This window comes from Zophobas morio, unplaced genomic scaffold, assembly GCF_036711695.1.
Source record: "Zophobas morio isolate AGI-343-1 ecotype UQ-CSIRO unplaced genomic scaffold, CSIRO_AGI_Zmor_V1 ptg000311l, whole genome shotgun sequence".
NCBI classification, from domain to species: Eukaryota; Metazoa; Arthropoda; class Insecta; order Coleoptera; family Tenebrionidae; genus Zophobas; species Zophobas morio.
Genome location: NW_026972415.1, coordinates 155314 through 172969, shown reverse-complemented (window position 1 = coordinate 172969; position 17656 = coordinate 155314). Strand labels below are relative to the sequence as shown.

The window sequence follows — 17656 nt, the reverse complement described above, 5'->3', positions numbered from 1 at the left end:
TAGAAAAAAAACATTTACTGCCCCAAGTTTTCTACGCGGAATTTAGTTAAAAGTATAAGCTCTCGCTCCAAAAAGAATAAAACTCTTCATGTCCGGCTTTTGTGAGTGTATTAACTGACAAGTAGTAGAGTGGACGTAAAGACTGGTTCTTGGTCAATTCATGTTTGCGCACTGTATTATAAAGCTTCTCCCAAAGGTATTTTGGTAAACCAGAATCAAAAGCATAGCTCTCACCATGTGAGATGTAGTCTGATTATTCCTTTTAGCAATTCCACTGCGCTGTAGGGTTATGGATTATAGGTAATATTTATACCTCTAGTGGTTAATCCGTCAACGAACCTTCGGGATAAAATTCCTTTGCATTGTGGTAATGTAGAGTTACCTATAAATGAGGCCTATTACACCATCGACGTGGTCAAGCATAAACTTAGAAGCATCACTCTTTTGCCTCAGAAGGTACCAAGAACCTCTCTTGTGAAAGCGCAGACAATAGACAAGGCTTACCTATAACCACTGTAAGCTGCAGGATTTATTGGTCCTACTATATCGAAGTACACTACTTCATAAACCCGTGTGGTATTTAACGAGTTTTCCTGCGCAAAGTACAGTCGTCGTCCCTTAGCTATTTGGCAACATTCACCAACAGTAAATTCTTCGGTTTCGTGATATGTTAATTATCGGCGGTATTGTTTTTGAGCATGCTCACCAACTAACGCCTCGAAGTACGTTCAAGGCGCCTGTCCAAAGATCCAAGGGAACGTCGGTATGTGCGTAACCTATGAAATTACTCAATCCTCCTCATAAGCGATTATTAATTACAATGGGAAGATCTGCCCATTGCCGCTTATGGCTCCTCTGCCCTTCTTGCAAAGGAGAGAAATTTCTCTAATCTTTTGCAAAAAAGCACACAGTCGGCTGTCTGCTGGGGAGTGTCCTGATCTCGAGCACTTCTGGCACTTTGGACAAAAAACACATCGAGTAACTGTTGTTACAGATCCAAAACACGCCATTGGGTCCTCCTCTTCTCATTCTCTCTCTTTCCTCGCGTCCCGTCCCAGCACCAAGCACAGTATTCACATTGTCAACTGGTCAGTCATTTTAAGTCCCTTATCAAGGGACTCCGTAACAGCGCTTAGAATGGAAGGCTCAGGTGGGGAGTATATAATATCAATGGCGTTGGATTATTCGTTGGTAGACCGCTTAGAAATGCAATTAACATGTCCTTGTCGCTAATAGGGAGCCCATTGGACAATGCAGAACATTGAGACGCTATCTTCCTCGCATCATTCGCGTCTTCCTTATACTTGGGTAGTATGAGAGGCTCAAGTGGTACAGTTTCTGCTTGATTGGAATCCACTTTGGGTCGATTTTCTCTCGTACTGTAAAAGAAGCGATTCTTATGCTTTATGTTGGGTATTTGTGGTGAGTACGTGGCTAATAGTCTGATCACCAAGGGAGAGCGTAAGGAGGCTGGCAGCTCGAGCTGACTGTTTTGCAAGCACCGCATCTGCCGTTTGAGACTAGGCCCCTTCAAAAACCCCGTTGAATTCATTTACAGTAGCCAGTACAAGGAACCTTGTCTTCTAGTCTAGGAGCTATCAAGTTCATCCAAGTTCGTATATGCTAAAAATTCAGCAGAGTTCCCGCGGGAAACTTGAAGGAAAGGGTTCCCAGAGCGTAGGTCTAAAAAGACACGGGCTCTGGGGCATAGGAACTTGAAGAGGATTGGGGACTAAAAAAGGGAACTTCCCGACTTCGACCTGAAAAATTGCCGAGAGTAGAGCAGCGGACTCTAAATCTGACGGAGAAAAAGAGAGGAGAGATCAGTTATTGTCCCGTAGAGGAAGTGAATTTATACCATCAGGGGGGGGAGATAAACGTACAAAAACGTGTGCTACGGCACGTTCAATAACAAGTGGTATGAAGCTCATTTAGCCACGTGGTAGGGATATGCGGTTAATAAACACATGGCATATGTAGCACGTGCTAACGCGATTCCTCGGAGTTAACACGAGATTAACCTTGTGCGCTGATCTCAATGCTTGACTTTCTGTCATGACCCCAGAGCTTAGTATTGAACCACACTTTCTGCTTAGTCCAGCTAACTTGTTCTTCTTTACGGCGATCTTTAGAGTTTTACAGTGAATAGGAAAGACATATTCGGAAAGTATTTAAAACTTCGTCATCTATTAGTATTTTATCGATCATAACTGGCGTATTTAGAACTCCATTTCGAACGTAATGTCTGGCATGCTGGTATTTCATACAAGACAGACGAAACTTTTGCATTCATGTCACCGTCTGGTTGTGATTGTACGCAATGATGTATATTACTGAGATCAAATAAAATACAAAATTAAAAACTAGAATAAATATATATATGCATTACTAGGGGTTAATAGTTTAATGCTATGAGGTGGTTTTGCCGCCTATGAAGGACAATTTAAATTTTCTTTTAAAAATGACTAGTTAATTTATTTATTTGTAAATAAAATTTTCTGAAAGCCCTCAAACAGGAATAACAGTAATAAGGGTGGTGTGCGCGCTGCACCCTTCCTTTTTTTAACAATTTGTTTAATGGCGGGTGTTGTGCTACTTATGCATTTTATGAGCTATCAAATTATTACAATTCTCCTGAACTTTGACCCTATATTATATTACCTTGCTTTGTGGATAATATATTAGTTCTTATAGTTTTGCTCTTAATCCTAACCCTGATGATAACATGCGCTCAACGCGCTTCAAGCGGACGGTGGTAGTGTGCCTGGTCTTTAAACTCGCACAGAAGGTTAATGTGCTCGACTAGCCTTTTGGGTGGAGCATAGCATTGTTCCTGAAGAGGGTAATGACGAATTCAGCTGAAGATCTCAAAGCCAGGGCACCGTTTCATTTCGTACACACCATCGAGTGCTCGTCAAGACCGCAGTCGCCTGTTTCCTCGTACTTGAAACAGAGACGTGGTAGTGATCAGCGTGCCAAAAGCTCACGTGGCAGACCCATTATGTCATGGTTGCCCGAATGCGTAATTCATAATATAATAACGCAAGAAGATAGAGAGAGGTATTTTATTTTGTAGAAGAATCAATAATTAAAAATTAAGATTATATGGTAAAATTTTTAATTATTCTTGGGTATATACTTCGAAGGGTTGAACCTTTGAAAGCACGGCGCCCCACTGTAAACACCACACCGTCTACTTTTTGGTTGTATGTTTGAAAGGGTGCAGAGCTCTCAGCGGGTAAAAATAAGCATATATTGTATTGATGTGTTTTTAAGAATTTTATTAATTCTAATATTATTGTATATACTAATTCTTAATAATTGTAAGCCTAAACTCATTTTTAAAAGTTTGTAGCTAGAGTAAAACAAGTGAGTTCCCGGTGTACACCAAAGTGATATTTTGCATATCTTTCACTATTCTTTCAAATTCCGTATTTTCCTAATTTTAAGATCTTGCTTTTATCATTCTAGGGAGTTTATTCTGATTTATAGGCTTTCATTTACAAACTTCTAAAAGATTAAGTTAATAGGCGTAGAAGAATGTTTAAATCTAATGGAAGGTAATAAAATTACTATTAAGACTCTCTTGGACGGTAAAAAAGTATACAGGAGTTAATTATTGTGGTTGTGGTACTACTGTTATTACGAATTAAAATGATCAATAACTTTGAGTAGATCATTCAAATTTCTTTATAAGAGGGTAAGATTTGTAAATTTTTATTAATTCTAATATTTCAAGGTGAAAGTCCGGCACAATTTGAAGCAAAACGGTTTATTTAATTGCTAATAGGGAAGCCAATGCTGAAGGTCTTAATATATTTGAAAATGAGTTGATTAATTAAAGGAAGAACACTATAAAAAAAATATATAGCCCCATTACCTTTTTTAAGGTGGCTTGTGCATTTTTTTAATTTTGCTAACTTTCTCCTTTTTTGCTTGTTCATGTATAATATCCGCAAGAGGTTGCCCCATCATATGTAGGAGTCAAGTTTGAATCCGGTTAAAAAGGGGAATTGTTCATAGTTAACCGACATTTGAAATGATAAAAAGATCATATTACGCAGCTTATTAGACTTTTAAAGATGGCATGTTAGCATTATAAATTAGTAAATAAATAAATAATATTTAATTGGGAATTAGAAAAATAAAAGGACGAATATACGCCTATGGCACGCCAGTTTTATAGCCAATAATAGTCCATGCGGCTTCAGAGATAGAACCGTCAAAAGTTGAGAATGCTATGTATTTATTAATTCCCATTATAAAAGTTAGTTTATAATTTGATATTTTTAAGTGATACTTTCTATTTTAATCTTTTTATATGGTGTCTAATAATAACAAGGAATACTTAAAAAAGTAATATATAATTGTTGGTTTAATTATTATAACTTATATTGTTGGCTCAGGTACCTATCCGGACCAGCAGCTTTAAAGCATGATAATAAAAAAAGTTCTAAAGAACTTAAAAATGTTAAGAAAGGAAATACTTTATTTATCGATGATGACGCGGAAGACTGGATTCAGGAAAAAAATATAGGTTCTTTTTATGCCCGTCACATGTATTATTATAATTTCTACCAAATATTTAGAGTCAAAAACTGTTTTTTGCAACCCAATAGTCACAGGAAATATACAAAGTTTTAAAGCTAGTGCTGTAAACACGACCTGGAAAAAAGGTGTTAATTTAACTCAATGTTAAGTTTATATTTATTTTCAGTTAGTATTTCAATTACTGATAACTTTACTTTAAAAATTATTTGCTACAACGTATTGGAAGTTATCTACTTAATATTTTAAATTTAAGTTCAAGATAATATTAGCATTTTAATATGTCTCTAAATTTAAAATTAAAACTTTTCTTTCTCGTTATTAATTTTAAAGCAATTTACTTTTAACTTTAAAATAAGTTTTCTAGCTGAAATAATCTATACATTTCTGGCTTTTTTTTTTTTTGAGTTTTTTAGCCCCTTATTTATTTAATTTTTTTACTTTAATATCTTATTAAAAAATAGTTATATTTAGTTAGAAGTATTTTTTTTTATTTGTATGGAAAAATTTGGCTATATTACCGAATATAATAACTTTAAATATATATTTTATAGCAAACAACTTTTTCTGTTATTAATAAAAGTTCATAAAGTCCTTTTAGAATTATTTATATGTTAAAAATACTTATAATAATATAATTTATAATTATTTTTGCAAATATAAAACAATACTTTTTTTTTCTTTGCTAGTTTAAGTTTCTAATAGTTCAAAATTTGAATTGAGGTTTTGAAAATTTACTTTTTAACTTTTCAAAATTTGTATTTAATTTTAATTAAATTTTTAATTTTTAGTGACTGAATCTTCGGCAGATGCAGTAATTAATAATTCTCTCGAGTATGTCTTTTATAGTTTATTATTATTATCTGCTAATCTTTGTTTTTATAAAATTAATTTCTATTATATATTTATAAAAACTTAATATAAATCTATTTAAAAAAATTATAAAACTATTAAAATAATTGTTTTTTTAATTGTAAATCTATTTTTGTAATTTTTTCTTATTTTTTTTATACTTAATTTTTTTTCAATTCACATTTTTAAAACGTTTTTTAATATTTTTTTATATTATTTTTAAACGTGTTATTAAAGAATATATCACTTATTTTTTTTTAATAATTTTAAATTTAAAGTTTTTTACTTGCAACAAAACAATAAAAATTTTGATGGAACTTTGTTCGCTTTTTATTATCCATAGAAACTTTGATTAAAATAAATTTTATAACCTTGAATTTAATTTCAAAGGATTGATATCTTTTAATTTTTTTAATTTTTTTTAGGAATTACTTAATAGTACAGCACTACTTTTACTTTAATATTTTTAAAGAAATTTATGTTACTAAATCTTTATTAATTTTTTTGTATTTTTAATTATTTAAAGTTTTCTAATATTATACAATTTTTAAAATAAATATTTTTACTTTTTATTATTTAAAAAAATTTTCGAAAAAACTTTTTTTTTAATAATTTACTTTTGATCTTTAAAAAATCTTTTTTTCTAATAACATTTTGTTGAACTTTTATGGTGTTTTTTTTTTAATGTTTACTAAAAATAAAATTTTTGTTACTTTTTTTACTAAAAATGTTGTTTGTATTACTTTATTTGATTTAATTATAAAAAATATTTAGAAATTTTTCATTATTATTTTTTTCCTCAGAAAAAATAGATATATCGCTTTTTTTTTTTGATTTAAGAATTTATAAAAAAAAAAAGTTTGATTATTATGGTTTCATTTTTCTTTATTAATTTTATGTAGAAGTTTACTTTTTGTTTAATAATTTTAGTTTTTAATATTTAATTTATATAATTTTCATAATGCTATTTATTATTTATTATATAATTAAAAAACTGAGTTAATATATAAAAAAATGTTTAATAAAGTTTTTTAAAGTATTTTTTATTTTTTCTTACAAACTTTATAAATCTATTTAAATACTCGTTCAGTTTGTATTTCATATAAACAGAATTGAACGTAAAGTAATTATTTTCTATATATTTTCTTCACTTTTTAAAGATTTATGAATGACTTTTTTTTTTTTCTAATATATTTTAAAAGTTTACTTAAAAAAAACTTTTATTGTACAGATTTCCAAATTACAAAAAATTAATTTACATAATAATTTTTTAAATAAATATTCAAAATTAGTATGTATGAATAGTTCTTGTATATTAAAATAATTATAAAACTATATATTTATTAATAAATATTATAGGAATATTCTTATATATAAAAATTAGTTATTGATTTGCATTCTTTAGGAATTTTTGACATGTTTAAATTAGATTTTGCTTTTCGTTATTTTATAAACCTTTAATATTTCCTTTTTTATTTATAATTTATATAAAATATTATTAAAGTGTTTTGTCGAATCCGGAAGGAAGTAAAACTACTCAACTTTCAAAGCAAACGTCTACTTCGCACGACCTAAAAAAAAAGTTATATAAAGAACTTTATATTACTATCGTTATCATAAAAATATTATTAATTTATAAATTTAGAGGTTTTTCAAATATTTTCAAAGAAATTATAAAATTTATTATTTTGTTTTACAGTTTAGCAAAATCTATTTTTTTTAAATAAAGTATTTTTAACAGACATTTTACTCTAAAACTTTCATTATTATTTATTATTATAATTTTTTTAATTATTTATTTTTGCTTAAATTAAAAATATTTTTAATTATTATTTTTTTGAAAAGTTTATTATTATTTTATTAGTATTATTTTTTTTTTAATTTGTTTTTATCAGCATATTTTATTATTTTTTCGAAAAAAAGTTTACTATTATTTTTTAAAATTGCTAAATATTTATTATATATCTGCCTTCTTTTTTTTTATATACTTCTCATATTATAAAAAAAGGTGCTGTTATTAATATTTATAAATATTAGCTCGCTGAGGTCTATAGTAAGATTTAGAAGGAAAACTTTTTATTTTTTAGTACTTGTTATTATTTAGAAAAAAGTGCTTTTATTTATTTTTATTTATTTCTATTACTTGAGTTTTAAGATAATAATAAAAACTTTTTTTCTCCTTTGTTGTTGTTTTTAATGAAGTGCTGTTATTTATTAATACTATTTTGCTTTGAAAGTTTTGAGGCGCATTCCGATTCTGATATTTCACCACCTCGAAAATCTTCTGCCGTCGATGAGTAATTATTATTATTCTTATTATCCTTATTTTTATTCTTATTCTTATTACTATTATTATTATTATTATAGTAAGTTCGTCATTATACTTTTTATAATTTTACTAATGTATATTGTTTATATACTTATTTTTAATATGTATATATTTCTTTTAAGTTATACTTTTTTGTATATTTATATATCATATATTATTATTAATAGAATTATAAATATTGTATATTATTTACGTACTATTTATTATAAAATATAATCCATACATGTTTATAATTATACTTATATTTTTATTTAATTTAAAATATAAGTTTTAATTTTTTATATACTTACTACTATTATAAAACTACTTTTCAAGTTTATTATTATACTTTTTGTATTATATAACGTATATTTTTATTATTAGTAATATATATTATTTATATAATTATATTACTTATAAATAATATTAAATGTACTTCTAATCACATATGTATTAAATTTCTTATTGAACTTTTTATTGAAACATTTACTAGCAATATATGTAATAATAAATAATGTTAATATACTTATTACTATATGTATATTAAGTTTGTTATTAAACTTATTTATATTTTTATTATAAATTATAAATGAATTTGTTAGCAATATATAAGTTAATAATAATATATTTTTTTTTTCGTTATGGAATATAATATTTTCTTTTTCTGCTATTATTTTTACGTGGATGTATAAAAATATAAAGGGTACAGTATTTAATATTTAAGAATCTTTATAGCAGTTATAGGAAAGAGTTTTAAATTGAACATAAATAGTAATATTTATTCATCATTTAGTTTTTTTTAAATAGAATATTTAAAATTTTATTTATTATATATAAAAATAAATAAAAATTTACAGAAAAGTATAGAATATTTAATAGAATCGTAATCATAGTTTTTTTATACTTAGCATACTTTTCTATATATATTTCTTTGGCTTTTTTATATATTTTTGGCTATTTTATAGCAACTTTTATTTTTTTTTTCCATAAACATAATTCTACTATCAATTTTTTCAAAATATATAAAACTTAAAATATTGTAGTAAAGTTTAAAAAATATATATATTCTAACTATATTACAAGAACTTTACATTTAATAACAATTTCTTTATATTAAATTTTTGTAAGTTTACTATGATAAGTTGATATATATAACAGCTTTTTACTAATAGTTGTGTGTTTTTATACAAAAAAGTATAAATAGTAATAGTAATAAGAAACTATTATATGAAAGTTGATTATTAATGTCAAAGTTTTTATATTTGCATTTAATATCTAAATATAATACTTGCTATTAAAAAACTTTTTTTAACATTTATTGGTTATTTTGATATAAAAATTTCAACTTTTTATTATGTAAAATATAATATTCTAGTTTTGTTAGTTGCCTTTTTGAAATCAGAAGAAGTTTATTGGTGGAACAATTCACCTTTTCTACTTAATTGCTACAACAAACTAAGTTTTAATTTTTGGGGTGCCTCCATTTTTAGTCCAATACGCTATTGGTTGCCTTTTTTGGAAAATCTAAAATATTTATTGGTGGAAATAATTCACCTTATTTCATTTGATTTGCAATAGAAACTAAATTATATATTTTTTAATGCTCGATTTTTAGACCAATACGCGGTTTTTTAAGGCGCTTAAGCCACATGGAGTAGAGTTACGCTTTCCTTATTGGCCATTTTGACCTTCAAGCATGTGCTCTTTTGCTCTATACTTTACAGAAAGTTTCATATTGCCCACCGCGTATTTTTTATGAAAAAAACCAAAATATATCATAGAAACAAGAAAATGAATAAAAACTAAAATGATAATAAAAAAGGAAATAAAAATATATTATGAAAGAACAATGTTGAACTATAATAATACTAACAATAGACTTAAGAAATAGAAAAAAATATATACTTCCCTTTTTGGTTGCAGGACACTCCTTATGTTTCACTATTATTATTATTATTATACACTTTACTTTTTGTTTTATTTTATAAAAGTCTCTAAATATTATATCTATATAACATATACTAAAATAACTATAATAATTAATCACAATGAAAAATTTATAATTAAGTAATATATATATGCGTATTCACTAATAAAAATAAATATAATATTATTTGATTCCCAATAATTATAAAAAGCACAACAAGTTTTGTTGTAAAAATATTTATTTGGAGTTTCGCAATGAAAAGTTATTAAATATCAAAAATAATAAAAGGTAAATGGCGCTAAACTTTTTTCTTTAGACATTATTTATATATAAAGTTCGAACATTTGCACGTTTATAAGTAGCTAAATAGGAAAGTAATAAATTTACGCATCGATATTTTTTATATATAAAAATAAATTATATATCAAAAAATAAAAACTTTTCATACTTAGAGGAAACTTTATATTGCATTATTATTATTTTTTATCACTAAAATTTTTTAGTCAACATAAAATTATTTAGTATCTTTTTCCTTTCAGTGATTTGTCTCCTGTAAGAAAGCAAAGGCGACGGGTGGAATGCTCCTCCCGAGACTTAAAAAGTAAAGCATTATATATATTTTTTAAAATTGTGCCCAACAAGAAAACATAATTTTAAGGCGGGAGAATGGCGGACGGCACGAAAGCCGGACTTTTAACATCAAAAGAAATTAAAGAAATAAATGCATTGAAGCGCGCTCGCGAAAAAAATTCCACTTTTTCGGGTTTGTTATTTATTGTTATTACTACTTTTAGTATTAATTATTATTATTATTATAATAATTTATTATAGAAAGGGAATCGCAGACAACTAAAGCAGTTATTCGCGATAAAACGGGTAAGCCTTACTAATTATATTTCTTATAAATATTTACCATTACATTTTATTATTATTCTAAGAATTGTTATGATTCTTTTTTATAGCGTTCTTTGCTACTTTTTATTATTATAATATTTATAAATGAACATGTATAAAGTTTATTAGAACTATATATATATATATAGGAAAGAGAATAGATCCGGAATTAATTAGAGAGCAGAAGAAAATTGAAGAAGAAAAAGAAAAAGAAAGAATGGTCAAGTACCAACAATGGAGTGCAGGTAACTAAAAAATGTATAAATAATAAAAGAAATATTAAAGTTATATTAAAGGTAGAATAATAATAAACTTTACATATAAAAATAAAAAATATACCTATAAAATAAATATAAAAAAGGTGTAATTTATTGGAAAAAAATTTATATTATAGATAAAAATTTTATTATATTATAAATAAAAGTTACCCTAAAAGTGTTATAATAAAAAAATTTATATATAAAATAATTCAAGTAAGATATTTCTTTGAAATAAAACTTGAAAATTTATAACTTTTTGGAAAAAAAAATTGTTTCGTATAAACCTTTTATTATATTATAGATAAGATATCAAAATTAATACAATAATAAACTTTTGTATAAAATAATATAATACTATATTTCTGTAAAATAAATATAAAAAATAGAAAACTTACTGGAAAATTTTTATTTTTTATATAAAAATTATATATCGTATATAAAAGTTATATTAAAAGTAGAATAATAATAGACATTTATAAAACAAGCATGAGAAATAAACAAATTATTGGGTAATTATTTATATTTTATGTAAAAACTTTATAAGTTACAAAAAGTAGAATAATAATAAACTTATAAATAAAATAATAAAAATAAAATAATTCTACATAATAAATATTAAAAATATTTAACTTTTTGGAAAGTATTAATATATTATAAAAATTATTACAATTTGAATAGAAGTTATATAAAAGCAGAATAAGTAATAATTTTTATATGAAATAGTATTATAAACTTTTCTTTAATGTAAGTGTGAAAAAAAGTTATAATAAAAGCAGAACAATAATAAACTATACATACATTATAAATATAAGATATTATTAAACAAAAGTAAAAAAATTATATTGAAAGTAGAAAATATTAATATAAAGTATTTTTATAAATATGTACAAAAATTAATAAAACTTTTATTAGTAATAAAATTTACAATATAAATTAAAACTTGTATAGAAAGTATATAAAAAAGTGCACTTTTCATAGCGTGTAAATTGTTGTAGAAAAGTTATCGAAAGAAAAATTATTATATTATTATTGCTGTTGTTTTATTTTATAAACAAAAAAAAGAAATATTTTTTTTATTTTTCAAATGATTAATATAATATGAATCTTATTAAATAAAAAATAAACTTTACGAATTTTAAGAAATCCTTCTAATATAGAAAATTTTTTTGAACATGTGATGTTTACTTTTTAAGGTAATGTCAGTATTTGGAATGAAAACCTATAAACTTAATTATTATGAAAAAATATTATTTTAACTACTTTATAATAGTTTTTTGTACGAAAGAAAAATACTGAAAACTTATATTCTAAAACTGTTCTAAAAACTCTTGAAAAACTAATAAATAACTAGTGTTAGCCGTAAAGTATGATAATATTTTTTAAATTTCATAGAAGTTAGTGATAAATATTTTGGGAAAATAGCATAAAACTATTACACTCGTGAGAATAAGCTAAAAAGTTTATCATCTACAACATTTAAGTGATTTACCTAAATTTTTTAAAAGTTTCAAGTATTTGTTTTTTTATATTAAACGAATTATTAATCCTATCAGCAAAAAGGTTTTATATTATTTTAAAACGTTCAAATCTTTTATCACGATAATAGTAAGTATTTTCTATTATTTAAAAAAAAATGAATTAAAAAAATTAAGACTATTAAAATACTAATAATAAAAGTAACTGCCTTACATTTTTTGGTATAAATATTTTATTTCTCAAACTTTTCCAAAACTATTATTAAACTCTTATATTTATTAACTATAACTTTTAATAATAAATAAAATTAAAGTAACTCAAGTTTATTGTATAGGAGTATTTCTACATATGTAACGTTAATGGTATTTATTATAATGCATGAATATTTACTTTGTATGCATTTTTACAGGGACCACTCAACTCAAGTTACGCCAAGAAAAACTAAAGGAAGAGGAGCATGAAGCAAAGAAAGCTTTTACTCGGTCTATTATGATTGTTTATTCATTTACTTTTTTTATTTAATAACGGCGTACTCTTAGCAAAAAGTATTGCAAATAAATTCACTAAATATTTGCATAAGTAATAAAGTTGATTATTATTAGAAAAGATGCCAACAAACTACTCTTTCAACTATACAACTATTATTATTATTTATATAAATGTTTATTTGTTTTATATCAACGACACCTTTTAACAAAAAGCAATACAAAAAATTAAAGTTCACTAGAATGTTTGCTAAAATGATAAGACCAATCTTTACTTAAAATGCTGACCAATAATTTTTTATATTAAAAGATACCGCTCTGATGAAGATTTGGATAAATATTATCGCAATCGAGCGCGAGCCGGTATATTTATTTTCAATAAAAGAATCGCAATATTATTAATGATAGCAATAAAAAAATAATAATAGTATTATTAATAATAATAAATAGACGATCCCATGGCGAGATTTCTGAATAAAAAAAAAGACCAGGACAAGCCAGTTTATAAAGGTAAAATCTTTCCACTGAATATACTTGACTGTACTTAACTTTCTATTGGTAATTTTTATTTTTTTAATAAACAATAACTAATAAATATTATTATTAGGACCATTACCGCCTACCAATCGATACGGGATTTTGCCTGGTTATCGCTGGGACGGTGTCGGTTCGATATTTTAATTGGTTTATTTAGTTATTAAGCACATTTTGGTTCGCCAAGATAATATAGTCGTTAGTAAAACTTTTTGTAAATTTTTTTTTAGATCGCTCCAATGGATTTGAAAAGAAGTTAATGGAGGCACAAGCCAACAGACTATCACGTGCTGCAGAGGTCTACACATGGTCGACGGAGGACATGTGATCAGCAGAGTATTGTAATCATACAAAATTTAGTTTGCTTTATCTTTTACTATTGACATTATTTAAAAAAGAAATTTTCAAGCAAAAGTAAAATTAAAAAAATTATTTTATTAATAAAATTAAAACTTTATTCATTTTACAAAAAAAAATTAATTCTGATAGTAATAAAAAAGGCTCAACTATACTTTTTTTGTTAATAGCGCTAATAAACTTTTTTGGTCGCACCATTTTTACGATTTTGCATAGCATTGTCTTCGGCGGCGTGTTGTTGGGCTAATCGTTCCATGCAGGATATTGCAAACCTGAATCCAAATTATAAAATAAGATATTTTACTGGAAAAATAAAAATAAACTAGTTTATAATATTGATTTGGACCTAAAAAAACCGCGAGTTAAGTTTTAGTAAAGTGACTTACCAGCCAATCAACCCAATCATCAACGCATTTCCAAGCTTTGATAGTAATGACCGGGGCCGGCTATTATTGTTGGGATTTGCGTGAAATTTTTTTCTATGGAAAGTTGAACCAACAATACTAAAAACAGCAAGAAAAATAGAAAACACATGAGAACCTCGTCTCTATAAAAAATTCCCGCAATGGTCGGTCGAAAGATAGAGATGGCGGTGCTATGATTTTGGTAAAGTCCAACATTTTTTGCAGATATTTATCACTAAATATAATAATGAAGAATACTAATAAGAAATATTAAATGTAAAAAAACTGGTATTATTATAAAAGTTTACACGCTTGACCATTTACTTTCACGACGGCTTTTCCAAGCCACGTGGCCAAGAAAAAAGTATTGAACGGCATAAGAAAGTGCCCGCAGCATATGCCTAAAATATATTTTTTCATTAAAATAAGCAATAAACAAATTTTTATATGAATATTTTTGTGTTAAAAGTTTATATTTTCAGTGATAATGAAGGCTCACGTGCTATAAAATTAGCCATGAGACTAAATATAAAAAGTTTCATATAACAATTTTATAAGAGCGTAGCTTATAAATATTAAGCTTTTATACATAAAAATAAATAAATAATGAAAGCATTTTCTATCAATTATAAAATTAAATGATAATAAACTTTTTCTAGTAAATGTCATTAAAAAAAAACCACAAAGATCGAAGGCCATATTGGGCCACGCGGACATGAGAAAAACGCCCCAAAATCCACATGTTTTCATAAATCGAACCATCCATTCCTTGAGGAAAAAAAATATAAAAAATCTTTTGTAAAACTAAATAAAAAAATATCAAGCGAGCGATACTATAATAGTAATGAAAAAGGTAAAATTTTAACGTAAGTAAGAATAAATAAATATACTTTTGACCAGTTCATAATGTCCCAGTAAGAATGAGGCCGTGCTATTTCCTCTATTTCTTTATTCTTTATAATTATTATTATTATTGTTGTTGTTATTATTAATATTTGTTATTATTACTTTTTCTCCTGAAAGCCGAAGAGCTCTGCTAAGCAGATAAGGGGGGATCTCTCCTAGCGCAGTTCCTGTGCCCCATATGAAACATGCAGGGAACACAGTAAGAAATATTCGAAGAAAGCTGATTAGTAATAATAATAATAATAATAATAATAATAATAATAATAATAATAATAATAATAATAATAATAATAATAATAATAATAATAATAATAATAATAATAATAATAATAATAATAATAATAGTAATAATAATAATGGCAATAACAATGTGCGTACTTGTTTTTATATTTAATACTTTCAAATTTCGTTGGGCACGTGAACGGTACCGAGTTAAACCACGTGTCTTTTCGGATATCCAAGCCATTCACTAAAAGACGTAAAAGTTGTATTAAAAAATTGTTCGTAAACATAATACGCAGCAATATTAATAAATAAATAAAATAATAAGTTTATATGAAATTATATAAATAAAACACTGAACTCAAAGTAAAGCTACACTCTTCAGCAACTGCAATGACTTTGAATATATGAGGAAACAAAAAAAGGAGACCTGTTAATAAAATTAAATATATAAATAATACTACAAAAAAAAATAAAAAAAACTTAAAACGTGTTAGAAAAAATTATATAGAAAATATACATTTGAATATGATTTTTTTTAATAACGTTAAAAGTTTATAAGAAAAATAAAAAAGTTTTATAAATTTGTGGCCACGCAGTCTATTTACTTCAAAAATTTATAAAATATTTAAATATAAACAGAAAGTAAAAGTTTGCATTGTTATTGAAAATATACTAGGCTTATAACCAATATTAATAAAGTATACATAGAAGAAAGGTAGAAAAAAAATAAAGTTATCGTACAATTTTTATTTAGGTTCTTATAATAACTTTTATTGTTATATCTTAATTTAATAAAGTTTGATATCAGTTAAGTTAAGAAGTAAACTAAATAAAGACTATATTATCCTAGCTTGCATGGATATCAAAAAGAAAATATATTAATAATAAAAAGATTATAAAATTTTAATAAAAAAAAAGTAATTCACACTATTTTTGAGCACTTGAAAATATTTTTTTAATGAATTCTAAAAAATAAAGGTATAGAGATTTTTAATATAAATAAGAATTTTTAAGTCATATTTTTATTAAAATTTAAAATTATAATAACATGAAGTACCGGAGTGCATGCCAGTTCCTAAACCTACGCTAGACAGAATTCCTAGGCCAAGCCACCAGACAATGAAGGAGAGTGTGAGATTAATTTGATTTAAAATCTCTGAGTGAATGCCTTTTTATTTATTTTTAAGAAACTTATCAAAAAATTGATTAATAAATATAAAATATGACCAGTAATAGTTTTTTAAAAAATTATAGCTGAGATCTTAAAATCATTTAAAATAATATATTTAAAAGAAAAGTTTAAAAGATCTGATCTAAAATCTCCGATAAACCAATAAAAGAGTTTTAAAATTTGTTTTTTTTTTCAATTTGCCTTGAAAAATCATAGAAGTACTTAGTATTAAAAATTCTTTGGTCTCAAAATATTTTTCAGAAAATATATAAAAATTTGTAGGATTAATAAATAGCTCAAAGTTTTTTCAAATTTATCTAAGTTATATTTTTTAGAGTCAAAACTTTATTAAAAAAAAGTGATTTAATTTAAGTGTTAAGCCCTTATAATTTTACTTTTAACTAGAAAGTAGTAATAAAATTGTTCAATAGTTTATAAAATTTCTTTAGTTTTTATAGTTAACTAAATTCAGTTTAAAAAAAAGTTAAAGTAGTTTAATTTTTAAGAGCATAAAAGTTTGCTTTTTACATAACCACAATATCTAGTTTATGTGGTTCAGGAGAGAGTAAAACAATAATACTTGCATCAGTTGCGTGTCATCAATATATTTACTATATATTTTTCTTAAAGTATAAAAATATATATTTCTATAGTACCTTGTATGTGCGAGAGTAGAATCCAAACACACAAGCAAGGAAGAACAACACGCCGAGTAAAAGTGTGAGTAACCATTAAAATACTGTTGCATTAAGAATAATTTAGCTAAAAATAGAATTTAAGAAAGTAAATAATTTTAAATGAAATTTTTAAAGTTTTCAAGTTGTTTAGTTTGGTGTTATCTAACATTAATTTTGGACATCCCCCCTTTCCAAATGTACCTTTTATAGGTGAGGCAAAAACGATATATATAGACTTCTATAAAAGAAAAAGAAAAATTGTTTACTTACTACTACAAATAGATTAATTATAAAAAGGAACCATAAAGTTCGTAATTGCTTTAGACAAAACAGAGCAAAGTGTAACAACACAAGGTGTGGGTTATAGAAAAAAGAAATTCTTTTCTGTTGAGGCCTAAATAACTTTTTCAACTCTTCAGCAGAAATATTATTATTAAAAACATCAAGACTTTTTGAAGGGTACGCCCGAAATTTCTTTTTCACAGGACGTTGACCATTGCTAAGCACCATGATGGTCACTTCGTAAATAAAATCGGTCAAGTAATGTTTTACATAATAAATACAAAATTTGCAGGTATTAATCTCAAGTTCTCCAATCATCTACTAGAACACAACCGCGAAAATCTCAACGC

At 25.3% G+C, this 17656-nt stretch overlaps 2 protein-coding genes across 4 annotated transcripts; one reads left to right on the top strand and one right to left on the bottom strand.

Moving 5' to 3' along the window:
* Positions 1-4463: 4463 nt before the first annotated feature.
* On the top strand, positions 4464-13909 carry LOC135119873 (BUD13 homolog). The gene is made up of 15 exons (XM_064044256.1): positions 4464-4537; positions 4590-4676; positions 5340-5382; positions 6905-6982; positions 7638-7697; positions 10175-10236; positions 10294-10398; positions 10467-10511; positions 10679-10774; positions 12675-12747; positions 13061-13113; positions 13201-13260; positions 13358-13417; positions 13515-13620; positions 13858-13909. Exons 7-14 carry the CDS (start codon positions 10302-10304, stop codon positions 13610-13612), a joined length of 582 nt encoding a protein of 193 aa, XP_063900326.1. The 5' UTR covers positions 4464-4537; positions 4590-4676; positions 5340-5382; positions 6905-6982; positions 7638-7697; positions 10175-10236; positions 10294-10301; the 3' UTR covers positions 13613-13620; positions 13858-13909.
* LOC135119872 (vacuole membrane protein 1-like) lies at positions 13788-17517 on the bottom strand. Of its 3 annotated transcripts, none has more exons than XM_064044253.1 (12): positions 17326-17517; positions 17004-17086; positions 16234-16344; positions 15535-15603; positions 15330-15420; positions 15054-15171; positions 14936-14998; positions 14726-14813; positions 14354-14446; positions 14182-14302; positions 14028-14120; positions 13788-13913 (listed from the first exon to the last, which is right to left on the bottom strand). In XM_064044253.1, exons 2-12 carry the CDS (start codon positions 17077-17079, stop codon positions 13814-13816), a joined length of 1023 nt encoding a protein of 340 aa, XP_063900323.1. In that variant the 5' UTR covers positions 17080-17086; positions 17326-17517; the 3' UTR covers positions 13788-13813. The 3 variants fall into 3 exon arrangements, with proteins under 3 accessions (XP_063900323.1, XP_063900325.1, XP_063900324.1); XM_064044255.1 differs by having other exon boundaries at positions 14182-14280; XM_064044254.1 differs by lacking the exons at positions 13788-13913; positions 14028-14120 and having other exon boundaries at positions 14182-14280.
* Between the last annotated feature and the right edge of the window lie 139 nt (positions 17518-17656).

Bases quoted from the DNA above. Each gene is read 5' to 3' on its own strand.
- LOC135119873 (XM_064044256.1), top strand. From the start codon at position 10,302: ATGGCGGACGGCACGAAAGCCGGACTTTTAACATCAAAAGAAATTAAA. The intron at 10,399-10,466 runs GTTTGTTATTTA...AATTTATTATAG, and splicing joins AAAAAATTCCACTTTTTCGG to AAAGGGAATCGCAGACAACT. The intron at 10,512-10,678 runs GTAAGCCTTACT...ATATATATATAG, and splicing joins AGTTATTCGCGATAAAACGG to GAAAGAGAATAGATCCGGAA.
- LOC135119872 (XM_064044253.1), bottom strand. From the start codon at position 17,079: ATGGTTACTCACACTTTTACTCGGCGTGTTGTTCTTCCTTGCTTGTGT. The intron at 14,303-14,353 runs GTAAACTTTTAT...ATTTCTTATTAG, and splicing joins GAAAGTAAATGGTCAAGCGT to TATTCTTCATTATTATATTT. The intron at 14,121-14,181 runs GTTCTCATGTGT...AACTTTCCATAG, and splicing joins GAATTTTTTATAGAGACGAG to AAAAAAATTTCACGCAAATC.